General features: G+C 40.2%; 1 protein-coding gene across 3 annotated transcripts in view; it reads right to left on the reverse strand.

The window, feature by feature from the left end:
- Window positions 1–14,465, reverse strand: part of hells (helicase, lymphoid specific) — a 65,427-nt gene that overhangs the window by 15,901 nt on the left and 35,061 nt on the right. For all 3 annotated transcript variants that reach the window (XM_043712290.1, XM_043712289.1, XM_043712288.1), the window contains exons 14-17: window positions 9,106–9,264; window positions 8,859–9,001; window positions 4,253–4,391; window positions 1,386–1,469 (exon numbers count right to left, since the gene is read on the reverse strand). In XM_043712290.1, coding sequence (XP_043568225.1) covers window positions 1,386–1,469; window positions 4,253–4,391; window positions 8,859–9,001; window positions 9,106–9,264 — 525 coding nt within the window. The remainder of the gene's footprint in view (window positions 1–1,385; window positions 1,470–4,252; window positions 4,392–8,858; window positions 9,002–9,105; window positions 9,265–14,465) is intronic.

A 14,465-nucleotide genomic window follows, 5' to 3' on the forward strand; every position in this document is an offset into this window, starting at 1 on the left:
AGTCTGACCTAACACCCTCACCATGACCTCTTTCCACCTATCACATTTCCGACGCCCCTCCCCCAAGTCCCTCCTCCATACCTTTTATCTTAGCCTGCTGGACAAACTTTCCTCATTCCTGAAGAAGGGCTTATGCCCGAAACGTCGATTCTCCTGTTCCCTGGATGCTGCCTGACCTGCTGCGCTTTTCCAGCAACACATTTTCAGCTCTTTCCATAATTGGTCCCATTACTTGTTCTGGAAACTGAAATGTCTTGTGGCCATGCTATTTATACTTTCCACTAAAATGGATATGGTTCGGGTGAAGGCCGTCCTGAAGGTACAGTTCCCTCCTGTCCCAATACTAATGCCAATGCTCCACGAAATGGAATCCTTCTTTCCCTCACCACTCCTCTAGCCATGCATTCGTTTCCCTAATCTTATCATCTCTTTGGCAATTTGCATTTGAAGCAGGCAATAATCCAGAGTTTACAACTTTTTGAAGTCCTGTTTATTAATTTTGTTCCTAATTCTGGATATTTCCTGAACCAGGGCTCTTCCCCTCCCTCGCCAGTAGCCTTTTAAACTGACTCGAGATGTCCTTCACCTTGACTCCAGGTACAACACACAATCTAACTCTTTTAGATTCAAGATTGTTCTGGAAAAAGACGAGGATGGGTCTGAAATCAAAGTAGTCAACTGGAGGAAGGGTGATTTTAATAAGATCAGATGTGATTTGATCAGAATGGATTGCGAGCAGATACTTGCAGGTAAATCTCTCTCAGAACAGTAGGATGCATTCAAGAAGGAAGAGAGAGAGTACAGAAGCAACATATTCCAATAAAGAAAAAAAAACAGAGGCCATCAAATCCCATAAACCCTGGAGTGAGGAATATACAGCATTGGATGGAAAGAGAAAAAGGGAGGCTTATGACAGATTTAAGGTCTCAAAGCATCTGAATCCCCAGAGGGGTTCAGAATCTGCCAGAGGAACCTAAAAGGAAGATTGAGAGCCTAAAGGGGATACAAAAGATCACTGACATGTCAAATAAAAGGAAATTCCAAGTTGTTTTACAGATACATTAAGGTTACAATTAGGTAAGATTTAGGAAGCGTAGAATGGGGAAGGACTGATTTACATTACGTTATAGAGTCATGGAGAGATGTACAGCATGGAATCAAATCCTCCCATTCTAACTGGCATCCAGGCCAAACCCACCAGGACCTCAGAATAATGTTCTACCTTCCAAGATTCAGTTTTGCTGAACTCTGCATCGCTGCTGGTTTTAAATAAGTAAATTGACTGCAAGAGTTTTCTACTGGTCTTTGAGCAAATCAGCATTTCAAATAATGAGCATAGTTGAATGAAAAAGCACTACTCTATACACATAGGACAGACACATCACCTTGTGCCCTCTTCTCTGAAGTTCTGGCAGCATTCGGTCCAAAATAAGGAATTTTCCTGAGCTTTTCACCAGTTCTTCATCTATCTACAAGGAACAGATTTAAGATGTCAAACAATACAATAGTCATATAATTTTTCACTATTTATCAAGCTTGTGGATACTCAAGGATCAGTTGAGAGAAGCAAATTCCAGGCGGCACGGTGGCATAGTGGTTAGCACTACTGCCTCACAGCGTCAGAGACCCAGGTTCAATTCCTGTCTCAGGCGACTGACTGTGGAGTTTGCACGTTCTCCCAGTGTCTGCGTGGGTTTCCTCCAGGTGCTCCAGTTTCCTCCCACAGTCAAAAAATGTGCAGGTTAGGTGACTTGGCCATGCTAAACTGCCCGTAACGTTAGGTGAAGGGGTAAATGTAGGGGAATGGATCTGGGTGGGTTGCACTTCGGCAGTTGGTGTGGATTTGTTGGGCCAAAGGGCCTGTTTCCACACTAAGTAACCTAATCACCTGAAGAATGCATAAGCAAAATTCACAGCAACTTAGGAATTCAAATATACAATCTTTAAAAAAGTGGAAAACACAGTTAGCAAAATTAAGAAAAGTTAATCAAATAAGTAGTTTTACAAACATGCGCATAAAATACAAATGCAGTTGACGATAAACATACAGATCATTGGATGGTTGAGTAAAAATAGCCTGCCCAATTTCCAAATCCTTACTTTGGGAGGAATTTGAAAAGGTCCTGGTGAGGGTTGACCCAGATAACACTCAGAACGTCAGGGAACATGTGGGAGTGAGTAATGTGTGGCGAGTGAGGGAGTCAAGTGAGTGAGACAAGTGAGGGGGAGAGAGATGGATATTTGAATAGAATGGAGAAAGTTAAAAGATGATGATTTAACAGATCAGAATGTTTATTTGTTTGTAGTTATTGTTTCATGAGATGTGGGCACTGCTGGCAAGGCTAGCATTTGTTGCACTTCAAGCAGGCAATTTCAGAGGGCAGTTAAGAGGAATGAAATCTGCTACCTTATTTAGGCAGGTCCACATTACTATTTGGCGTGGAGTTACAAGTGGACCTGTCCAAGTAGCAGATTTCATTCCTGAAAAAGGATATTTATGAATCATATAAGCTTTTATGATAATCAATAGCTGTTTCCCAGTTACTGAGGCAAGTTTCAATTCCAGATGGATTAATTTCAATAAATTTTACCAGCTACGAAAAGGTTAAGGGATTGGAGATGGGGGTGCGGGGTTTGTTATTGTTGCTCCATATGAACCCACATCCCCAGAGCTGGTCCAATGACATCACCACCTGAATGGTACAGCTAAAATTAAAGGAAAAACATCTCCACTAGCCAGGCGTCAATAACTAGATGATATAAATTTAAACGTTATTGCAAAAATGGCAATGGGAAAAATAAGAGAACTATGAGAACATAGTCCTACTAGAAATAATCCTTCACATTTGAAAACACAATCTTTAAAAAAATATATTTAAAGGGCTTGGATAGGGCAGAAGAGGAATTGATGAGAAAACAAAAATAGGTTCACTTTTACAACCGTTTTTTCCCCCCACATATAATAATACCCATTACTGGCAAAAATTGGTATTTAATCGTTAACATTAGTTCTTAAACAAATTTTCCCCACATATTCAGGTTTGATTGGTGAATCGGAAAAAGCACTCTTTTCAAATTTGACAAGAAAACTCCAACTTTCCAATTTATTTCTAAAATTGGGTTCTGTCATGCAGCAAGTCACAGCCAGAAAGCTTGTTCACACATTCTGAACTTGGATGTGACTTGCATACATCTCTGTAGAAGAACGAATGGATTCAGATTTGTTGCTGCATGGACGATGCTCTTTTATAAAGACACTGATTTTCTTTCTTCTTTTTCCAAGCAAGATATTCTAGCAAGGGTTGCACTGCAACTGACGCCTGAAAGCAGATCTTATCAATAAAAGGGCGGACTTCAGGTAGACACTACAGCAAGTTCTGTCAAAAACAAATTGCTGGTGGAACTCATTAGGTCTGGCAACATTTATGGAGAGAAAGCGGAGCTAATGTTGTGAGTAAGGATCACATCTCAAAAATAGGAGATAGTGAGGACTGCAGATGCTGGCCAATCAGAGCTAAAAAGTGTGGTGCTCCAAAAGCACAGCAGGTCATGCAGCATCTGAGGAGCAGAAGTCAATCTTGCGGGCGTAAGCCCTTCATCAGGAATGTCCATTCCTAATGAAGGACTTATGCCCGAAATGTCAACTTTTGCTCCTCAGATGCTGCCTGACCTGCTGTGCTTTTGTAGCGTCACACTTTTTGACTCTCATCTTGAAACTGTAACTCTAACTGCTTTATCTCCACAGATGCTGCCAAACTAATGAGTTTCTCCAGCAATTTGTTTAAGATCTTCAGCACCCACACTTCTTTGTTTTATTGAAGTTAACTGCATCTTCAAGACATAAATCAAAAATTAATCAATCCATTATTAGTAACCAGAGCCACTAAAAATCTGACTTTTTGAAAATTTTTCTTTAAATTTTAAATGAACATTTGCTAAGGATTTAAAAGTCTGACAGAGAGCTCCACAAAAAGCTTGAAATAAACCATCACAATTGTTAAATTAGTGCAACTTTATTTCTTAAAACAAAATAAAACAAATCTATTTCAGTGATGTTCAAAGAGAAAATCAATTCTTGGGATCATTTACCTACTGCTAAAGTACACAGATGGAGGAAACTCAACCTTTGTGCCATAATGGTCAAATATTCTAAGTGAAAATAACCCAATGCAGAAGCAGAGGTTGGGGGCTGGGTTTCCAGTGGATACAAAATACTGAGAGTCAGTTGAGAACCTGAAGGAAATATTTTCACCTTAAACTCCTGGGTTTTGGGGTCCAGTGGGTATTCGATTAAGTAAGGATGGTTACAACACTTTCTGAGGAGCATCAGTACATTCTGCAATTTCAGGTGAACCTCCTTATCTTGTGGGGTATACACATCCAATACAGGCCTGGTGAGAAAACAAACTGCAATTACTTTTAGAACATCAGCTAACTGTTCACTCTCAGCTCTGGGTCAGTGGTGACAATCAAGTCCAGCCCCAAACCAGAGGCTTCAGCTCACAAAAACAGGACTGGCACAACATCACAGTACTATAAGAATACCACACCTTTCAGGTGCTACGCTAAGTTTCAGTGGAGTGTCAGAGATCACCTGGCACAATTTTCACAATCCCACTGGTCAATATTATATAACCATTGACAACAAATCAGGTCTTTTTTTTCATTATTACAGCCATGAATACACTCCAGAAGGACATCAGTGGCTAGAAAGCATGGACCTACAAAGGCTATAGATAGAATGGCTATTTAATGCTCGAGATTCCAATACAGCAATCATTACAATTGGGTCCTGGAAGAGAGATGGTGCACCTCAAAAGATCACTGCAGAACAAGGTACCACCAAATGTTTACAGTAAGCAACTCAGGGTGTTACACACTTTATGCCATATCTTTCATGTAATATGACAATCAGCCATAGATTCAGACAGTGTATCACAAACCATCAACACTTCAGCTCAATGGTTTTTCTGATGCAAGGTCATTTAAGTGTGAAAACACATTCTCTTTGATGATACTGTCAGGCCTGCTGCGTATTTGAAGTATTTTCTATGTGTATGTCAGAATTCTAGCATCCACAGAACTTGGTTGTTTGCCACAAGCTATAATTTAGGTATTCAGGTACTGAAAAGGTGCAGATCCTGAATGATTTCGTTGTTTCTAGTTGTTTTAAAAAATTCTCAAGGTCAGGTTCGTAGGAGAGTAGTCTGACACAGAACAAACGACCAAGAGGCGAGTCTGCTAGAATATGGGCATTTTATTCCCCGCAGCGTCGCCACAACCAACGGGTCTGGCTTATACTCACTCTACATGTTACCGGAACTGGGAGCCGTCAGTTCTCGTAGAGCGGTTGCCAACAACCCACGCTCGGCGGTTAAACGTAACCCCGGAGCAGACTCACCGAACTGGAGACTTTTCCAGCTGATATACTCTTTTCCAGATATAAACATTCATGTGAACAGCAGAGCAAGGCTAAAAAACACATTCCATTCTGGTTACATACAGATAAGAAGATTCACACGGGGAGGTGTGTAATAAGATTCACACGGGACTAAGCAACACCTCCATTCCGGTTAGATTCACACATGTATTGGGACATAATTTTTAACCGTTTCACCACATTCCACTGCTTGGAATTTTACACCACACTAGTGAGCAGTTATAACTGGTAATATCGTTCTTGGACAGGAGAGAGCAGAGCCAATGAGCTTAGTTCTGGTAACTTTAATAAGTGGGCTTTTTATAGGCATAGAAGATTCTACCTCAACCACCACTTACAAACCAAACTCAAAACAGCTGAAAGACATATCTAGCATTTTGAAACATTGGAAGATTATTGGTCTATTTTTATGTGTTGGTATTTTGACACCAATATGAAAATGAAAGCTACAACGGTGAAGACAAGTGATACTTCCTACCATCCAGAAGTGTAGTGTCTTGACCAGCCACACCTGAACACAGTAGGCCTCACTGTATCATAATTCAATGGGTGCTAGCAGCTCTCCCAAAAGTACCAGGTCGTGCTGCCTAGATTGAGCAAAGTAACTTCATGATGGGCACATCAGTCAAGCTTGGTCCTGCCCTTTTCCAAGATAAATACAAGCATCTTCCAGCAGAGGTCACTAGACAGCGAACAAGGAAGGTAGTAATTCATAGGCATTTAAATCAATAGGCAGCTGCAAATACTCAAGGCTTCTCCCCAATCTAATTGATGTTCTTAAATAACAAAACTAAAGAAGATATATTTTTATTAAGAGCTTTTATCTCTCTGGAGGAAGCTTCAAGCCAATTCGCAGCCAAAGGTCAAAACACTAGGGGTCCTGAACAAAAGAAAACATCTGAATCACAGCAACGTGGTTAACCCTTAACTACTCCTCTAGGCGATCAGGGATAGACAATAAGCATTGTCCCGAGAAACACCACACATCTCCCATGAACAATTTAAACAAAGATAAACAACCAGATCCATTTTGGGTTCCAAAACATTACTGTTAAAGAACAGGGCTCCATTAGAAGAAGACTAAAATCAGTAGAAACAAAACCAGTGATATGACAGTAAGATACTGGTGAACCACTAAATCAAGGATACCCAAAGTAGAGGCTGGAAGCTGAGGATGGGGGCCATGAATTTTGCAATGGCTGACTCCCATCCCCCCCTTTAGTTATAGATCTCCTCCCACTCCAAACATATACCAATGAGTCACACTATTTTCAAGCTCAGAAATAAGATAATAGAAGGAAAAGTTTGGGAGGCACTGTACTAAAATTATTTTTGAGACATGAAATAATACTTTTAAAATTTGAAGCCAAGTAATTCAAATTCACAGAGGAGCTCAGCACCAACACTACAGAATTACACAGAAACTGCTTCTATTTCCATTTTCTCCCCCCATGCCTCCTGAAGAAAGTCTGACAGTAGATCTCATCATCCAGAACTGCCCCATAACCTCCAATCTTAGGTTCCTTCCCACCTGGCTCTCCCAATCGCAGTCTGTGATAGACCAGCAAGAGGATGGAAAAAACTTACTACTGGAGGAGGAATAGTGAGAGCAGAAGAAACAGTATCATGAAACTGCTCCAATCAGATTCTTAAATTCTGTCTCTCCTACGCTTTTTCTCACTCTCAAATGAAACATTAGTGCCTGCAATCATATAACATCACTTACATTATGGATGTTCCATAGCCTAAAGCAATGTGTACAAGGGCAAACATGCTGAATTTTAAAGGGCTGAGAGGATATTTTGCTTGTTGCCCCTATAAACTTTGAGTCACGTATCTAACAACCTATTCTGAAGATTCTGTTCATATTTGACAGCTGTGACAACATCACAGAAACTGACATCCACAAATCAATTCACCCTACCTCCCAATGTAAATGAATCCTTTAAATAAAATCCAAGATTTGGATAATTGATTACAAAAAATTAATCTGTTCTTTCTTGGTCATATTCTGTGGATGAATTTTCTTTGGAATCCAGTGTTCAGTAGTTTATGGGATTTCTTTCCTATAATTAAGAGCAAAATATTATCTCCTGCTGTCAGTGGGATGGTAATTCACTGAAGTCAATGTCTTACTGTATAGACTTGCCACCTCAGTGCCACAAGGCAGTGCTTGTAACCACTTCACAGTAGCTGTCACCAGCTACTCTATTATTATCTCAAGCCCTTTGACTAAAGTCAAACATATTGGACAACTGCATAATAGACTGATAAATAAAGCATTATTCACACAGTACTCATCAGATCAAAATGTTACAAAATACTTTATAACAAAAATGATTTATCATATTGTCTACTGAATTTGCCAATGCATGCAAAAACAAGAGCCCACAGAAACCAAAAGGGATAAACAGTTCCTTTTCTGGCAGCATTCATTAAAGACTGAACACTAAGAGACACTGTCTTTCACTTCTTATCAAATTGTGCCAACAAATTCAAACCATGTTGAGTTTCAACATATCATCCAAAGGATGGTTTTCTAGACAATGCAGCATTCCCTGATGACTGTGTCAACCCAGCTCAGGGTTGCTCAAACGGTGGGAAATAACTCCTAGTGAGATCATGGGATAAAGTTTTGGGGATGCAACATTCAAGACATTAATTGCAGCCATGTGGAGGACAGCAACCAAGTTCCTCCACAGGCATCCTCAGAAAGAACCCCAATCAGAGGAACAATTTGGGGGCAGGGCAGGGGATGGGGGCAGGTGTACAATTTGAGAATTGTAACAACAGTATCCCCTGCCTATGTGAAACTTGTCAAACACAATTGGCATAGTGCATTTCTCATCTGCAGTACAGGCAGAGTGATTTGAAAACTATTTGCAAGTCAAACCATGGAAAATGGTTTAAACAAATCTTTCACCCTCAGCAATCTAACTGCTTTGCAAACAAAGAACAAGGTAGAAAACATGATCATGAATAGGAGACTAAGTCCTAAGTATGGTTTCACAAGCTTTTGAGTTAAATCGGAGGAAAGGACAAAATGCCTCATTTGCCTACAGGATTGTCAAATGAAAGCAAGATGACAAAATACAGTAGTGAAGACGGTCTTAATTTATTATTAAAAGTTCCAAAACAATGAATGTTCCTACTGCCTCCCTGCTGCAAAACTGAAAAGTTCCACCCAATACAATAACTAGAGTCGCACTTTTGTTTCAGACATTAAAATGGGATCACATCACGAGGAAAAGAAAATTGAAACGACTGACCTAGGTTGTGTGTTGAACTCATGACTTTTGACTCAAAAGAATGTGAACAACAGAGTCCCTGAGGTTATCGTCAAGTATCAAATTGCAGTAATGCTTTGTTTAATGTTGTGATTTCGTCCTTCAGGACAAGCCACATCCCAGTCACCAACCTCTGCTCGTGGGCATTCTGCTGCACCACAGCAATCATCTTCTCCAAATCATCATCATCATATTCCGCTGTATAATTCACCAGCTTTCTGCTTCGACGTTTTGGTCTTCCTGTAGGGGTTAGCTGAGGTTTCTCCTGCTTGGACTGATCAGGGATGGAAGAGATGAATAAACAATTGCAGCAAACTCAAAACCTCAAAAGAGAAAAAAGAACAAATAAATGAAATGTCTTTCATATTTTTATAGTACCTCTTGTCCCAGTATTGTTGAGATGGTTTTATTGACGATGGCTGTATAGAAAGACTCTTGTTTTTTGCTTAGAGGAGCATAAACCACAACCTCCCGTTTTGGAGGAATTTCCAGAGTGACATCAGATTTCAACCTCCTCAGCAGGAATGGAGTCAGGATCTGCAACACCGATAATAACCCATTCAGAATTTGACGAACACCATGGCACACAGAGTCTAGATTTTGACTGACAGTGCCTGTCACTCAGGGTGCAGGTGAACCTCCCTGCTCAGAGCTACAGCTAGCTACAAAGTCTCATACTGATGGATCAGTGACTAAAATCTCCAGGTTGGGCACTAACTCATGTCCCAGGGATAAAAATGTTTCTCAGGGTACAGTGCAAGTCACACAGGAACATGTACCAAGCAAAACACTTAACTGTAACTTGGTGCTTGCTTATTTAATTCTGGATGAGTTCAGATTCAGTGCTAGATTCAAAATTACTTTTTTGCCATTCATCTTTTCACAGGGAATTACAAATAATTTAAAAAGTCAATATGTTGAAAATGTCAGGTCTTGTTTCCCATTTACACTTCAACAACTGGCCCTGGACTGTGAACAAATTTCATTTACACTGAGCTGCACTACAATAAACCATTTCAGAGTCCAGAAAGGAATTAAAAAGGCTCAAGCAAGTGATTTAAAGACAAGGAACTTGGAAAGGTTAATCTTGAGAAAGCAGGCAATGGAATGACGACAGTTCAGAATTGGCATTCTGTAGAACTTGACAAAAGTAGCTGCAAAACGTCAATTCAGCAAATGAGAATCACTGGGGGTAGGAGGAAGGGTAAACCTTCAGGGACCAGGTGGAAACCGGAGGTTACAGACAGATGAAAAGAAGCACGAGAGCTTTACAAAGATGTGACATATGGAATATAGCGTATCGAGAGATGGTGAAGACAGTGAGAGGGGAAAAACATACTTTCCACACTCTCAGTGGCATCACTCAAGTTAAGAGTTTCTTTAAAAAACAACTGTGCATTTATTCCAAGGCATTCTATATTATCCCTATACAACAATGATAACTTTTTGTTAAATTAAACACTTTTTGCGTTTCCCTTATCAACTCCATTTTTAATACTCACTGGTATAGGCACCATGGTGGGGTGACTTATAAAACTTTGAATAGGATAGAATAGAATGCCTACAGTGTGGAAACAGGCCCTTTGGCCCAACAAGTCCACACCGACCCTCCGAAAAGGAACCCACCCAGACTCATTCCCCTACTGTTCTACATTTACCCTTGACTAATACACCTAACCTATATACATCCCTGAACGCTACGGGTATTTTTTTTTACCATTTCACCTAACCTGCACATCTTTGTACTGTGGGAGGAAACCAGAGCACCCAGAGGAAACCCACACAGACATGGAGAGAATGTGCAAACTCCACACAGATAGTCGCCCGAGGCTGGAATTGAACCTGGGTCCCTGGCGCTGTGAGGCAACATAGAACATAGAAAAATACAGCGCAGTACAGGCCCTTTGGCCCTCGATGTTGCATCGATCCAAGCCCACCTAACCTACACTAGCCCACTATCCTCCATATGCCTATCCAATGCCCGTTTAAATGCCCATAAAGAGTCCTAACCACAAAGCCACAGTCTGCCCCACTTGTATTTTTCATGTAAAAGTACATGTGACTATAAATTTCACTTCTATTAGCTTTAGTTATTCTAGATAGTTATACAGAGTAGGTTTTATTTCAAACATTTATCTTTAAATATGACTTGGTGCACTACCTGAACTATCCCATTTCAGTTAAATTTGTCTCTTAAAGTCATCGTTAATTCTGGGTTTCATGGCTTAATCTTTAAATGATTGAATTAGTTTTTGCTTAATACTAAACTGATCAGGTTTTAAACATGTTTTAATACACAATTTCTTCCCATTCTCTTCAGTGGGGTCACGTGCACCACTGCTTGTATGTACACAAGGTAACAGGTGTGCCAACTTTAGCAAAGACAATTTCCTTCTTTTCTGTCATGGGAGGTGCTCCGTTCTGAAGAAGAGTCACCAGAATCAAAATGCTAACTTTGTTTTCTCTTCAAAGATACTTCCAGACCTGCTGAGGTTTGACAGTAATTTCTGCTTTTGTTTCAGATGTCCAGCATCAGCGGTTCTTTGTTTTATTAAAACCCATTTGACTTGCTAATGATAATCAATGATTGTAACCAAGGTTAGTTACCTTGAGACGTGCTTTCCATTCCAGATCTTTAACTGAATTTAAATTCCATTCAAATACTATGACAGGATTTGCCCATCACAGAATATGAACACAAGTCTCTGGATTACTAATCCAATGAAATTACTGCAACACCATTTCTCACATGTACTAAAACATGGTGCAATTTCACTGCATTTTCCAATGAGCACCTTCACAGCTCACTCCCAATGCAGAGAAACTAAAAGAGGGAGATGGCTTTGTCAGCAAAAAATCTGGTTAAGAGCAAGGGTGGAGTTCAGGTGCAAAATATCACAAGGAGGACAGGGGAGAGGATGGAGACTCACACTACCATTTTGAAAGATTCTGGTATAAACAAAATTAATTTCCTCTGGAGACTCTTAGGATCGGGATGGGACCATTCGCCGCCGACGATTAGCCACTGCCCTTTGACCGAGCATATCTAAACTATATAAAATGGTTGTTATATTGGTTAAGGAAGTGTTTGTGTTGTTTCAGTAACAACTTATTTTCGTTACAGGAGAGTTTTATTTTAAGTTTGTATTTTTTTTCCCATTTACCCTCAAGTCTTCAAAATGGAAACAGAAATTATTAGTAAATGTGGAAATAAGAAGTTTTACCACAATGGTTTTATATATGTTTTTGATAAACTATCCAAGAGTGATTCAAGTATTAAGTTTTGGCGATGTGAACAAAGGGGCCGATGTAATGGACGGATCCACACCAAGAGTGGCACTGTGATAAAAACAATAAACGAACACACATTCCCCTTCTGCAGCAAGTGTCCAAGTTGCGAAAGTGAAAACAAGTTTAAAACGTCGTGCAGAAGAATCGCAGGAAGTACCTAGTGTTCTTATTAACGAATGTGTAGCTGATGTCCCTCAGTCAGTCCTACAGCTTTACCGATGACAAGCAGCATGAAGAAAATAATTCAACGAAAAAGGAATGATATTAGTTTAGCGCCACCAAACCCTACTGATCTTCAGCATTTGGTGATTCCAATTACATACAAAGTATATAAGCCGGATAACAGAGCAGAAGAAATGAACTATCAAATGAACTAAAAAATGTAATCGTTTAATATTAATGTGACTGCCATTATAAAAAGGTTTTTAAAATATATTTCCTTTTTCTGGTTAAAGTTTGTAACTCATTTTTATATATAAACCAATAAAATGATATTTATTTTACCTCTTTTATCAATATGTAGTGGAATAAATAAAGGGGATTGAGAAATATGAAAGAAACAGGTGGGGGGAGGGGAAAAACAACAATCAGTATATATATATTTCCGGTGGTGAATAGTCTCCAGAGGTCAAACGACCCCAGTGGAGAAACGCTGGTGGAGAACTGCAGTGGCTAATAATCGGCGGCGAATCATCACCAACCCCCTAGAGTCTGGTCTGGTTGGATAATTGTGTTGTATCATTAGAATCAACCAGTTCAGAAGAGGCCATTTGGTTCATCAAGTATGTACTACCAAATATATACTACCAAATCAACATGAGTCCAGTTTTCCAGCAATAGGCTCATTGCTTTAAAATGTTAGGACATTTTAAGTGCTCATCCAAGTACTCTTTAAAAGGTTTGAGGTTACCCATCACAACTACCCTCCCAGGCAGTGCATTATGACTCTCTGGGTGAAACCTTTTTCCTTAAATCCACCCTAAACCTCCTGCCTGTTACCTTTACCTCTGTTATTGATATTTCAACTGAGGGGAACAGATGCTTCCTATTCATTCTGTCCATGCCCCTCAACCTTACACACAGCAAGAGAAAAAGATGGGAACATTTATCACCAAACAATCGCAGAGAAGTAGTTTGTCTATATTAAAATAATTTTGGAGATGATTATGGCAAATGTGACAGGAATTAAAGGAAAGAACAACTCCCCTGTACTGTTCACAGCATGTCAAAAAATTCATTTAACAAGACATAAATTAGACTATGGAATAACAAATCAGGTTGTTTACTGACAGAAGAATGACAATTCAGCTTGAACTGCACATTTTTAAAAAAATTTGCTTGGAGAATTTGATCCACAAAACCTGTTCAACATTCCATGAAAACAGTAAACAGGCAGCTTTATGTTTAACATGTAGCGAACCTTACATTTTTCTAAAAAGCTTGAGGCTCACTGCAAGAGGATTAGTTTTACATGGCCCACAGCGGATGTGGATGGGTGATATTTAGCATTAGTAGGCGGGATTAGAGGTACTGGATCAGTGGGCGGCACGGTGGCACAGTGGTTAGCACTGCTGCCTCGCAGCGCCAGAGACCCGGGTTCAATTCCCGCCTCAGGTCACTGCAAGAGGATTAGTTTTACATGGCCCACAGCGGTTGTGGATGGGTGATATTTAGCATTAGTAGGCGGGATTAGAGGTACTGGATCAGTGGTGCTGGAAGAGCACAGCAATTCAGGCAGCATCCAAGGACAGGCAAAATCGACGTTTCGGGCAAAAGCCCTTCATCAGGAATAATCAGGGATTAGAGGTAGTTGAGGAGCTAAGTGCAGTTAGAAGTACTGAATTCTCAATACTTAAGTGCATCAACACAGAGGAGAGCCTATCTTTGGTAACATTAATCCAGTCATGGTCCTAAAATTAGCAAAAATGGGAGGTGCTCTTGGGTCTGGAAAACACCTGGGGAAGGGGTATGCTTCCAAGGACTGGTAGTGGTAGGGAAAAGCCAACTATAATCCCAAATCAGATGTAAAAACCTGCAAACATCTCTCGCCTCCAATATTTGTAGCATTTCAGGATTCTTAATCTCAATATAGTCACTGTTTTAACAATGTCCTGAGGGAAGAATATAAAATGCATAAAGATAAGATGATGAAGATAGGAGCATTTAATGGCCATTCAGAGCCAGTACAAACTTGAATCCTTGGTTCCCTCAAGGTAAACCTTAGTTAAAATGTCCCTACACAGTTACTGGGTTACAATACTGGAACTGGAAATGTGTTGCTGGAAAAGCGCAGCAGGTCAGGCAGCATCCAGGGAACAGGAGAATCGACGTTTCGGGCATAAGCCCTTCTTCAGGAATGAGGAAAGTTTGTCCAGCAGGCTAAGATAAAAGGTAGGGAGGAGGGACTTGGGGGAGGGGCGTCAGAAATGTGATAGGTGGAAAGAGGT

This window comes from Chiloscyllium plagiosum, chromosome 22 (genome assembly GCF_004010195.1).
Source record: "Chiloscyllium plagiosum isolate BGI_BamShark_2017 chromosome 22, ASM401019v2, whole genome shotgun sequence".
Lineage (NCBI taxonomy): Eukaryota > Metazoa > Chordata > Chondrichthyes > Orectolobiformes > Hemiscylliidae > Chiloscyllium > Chiloscyllium plagiosum.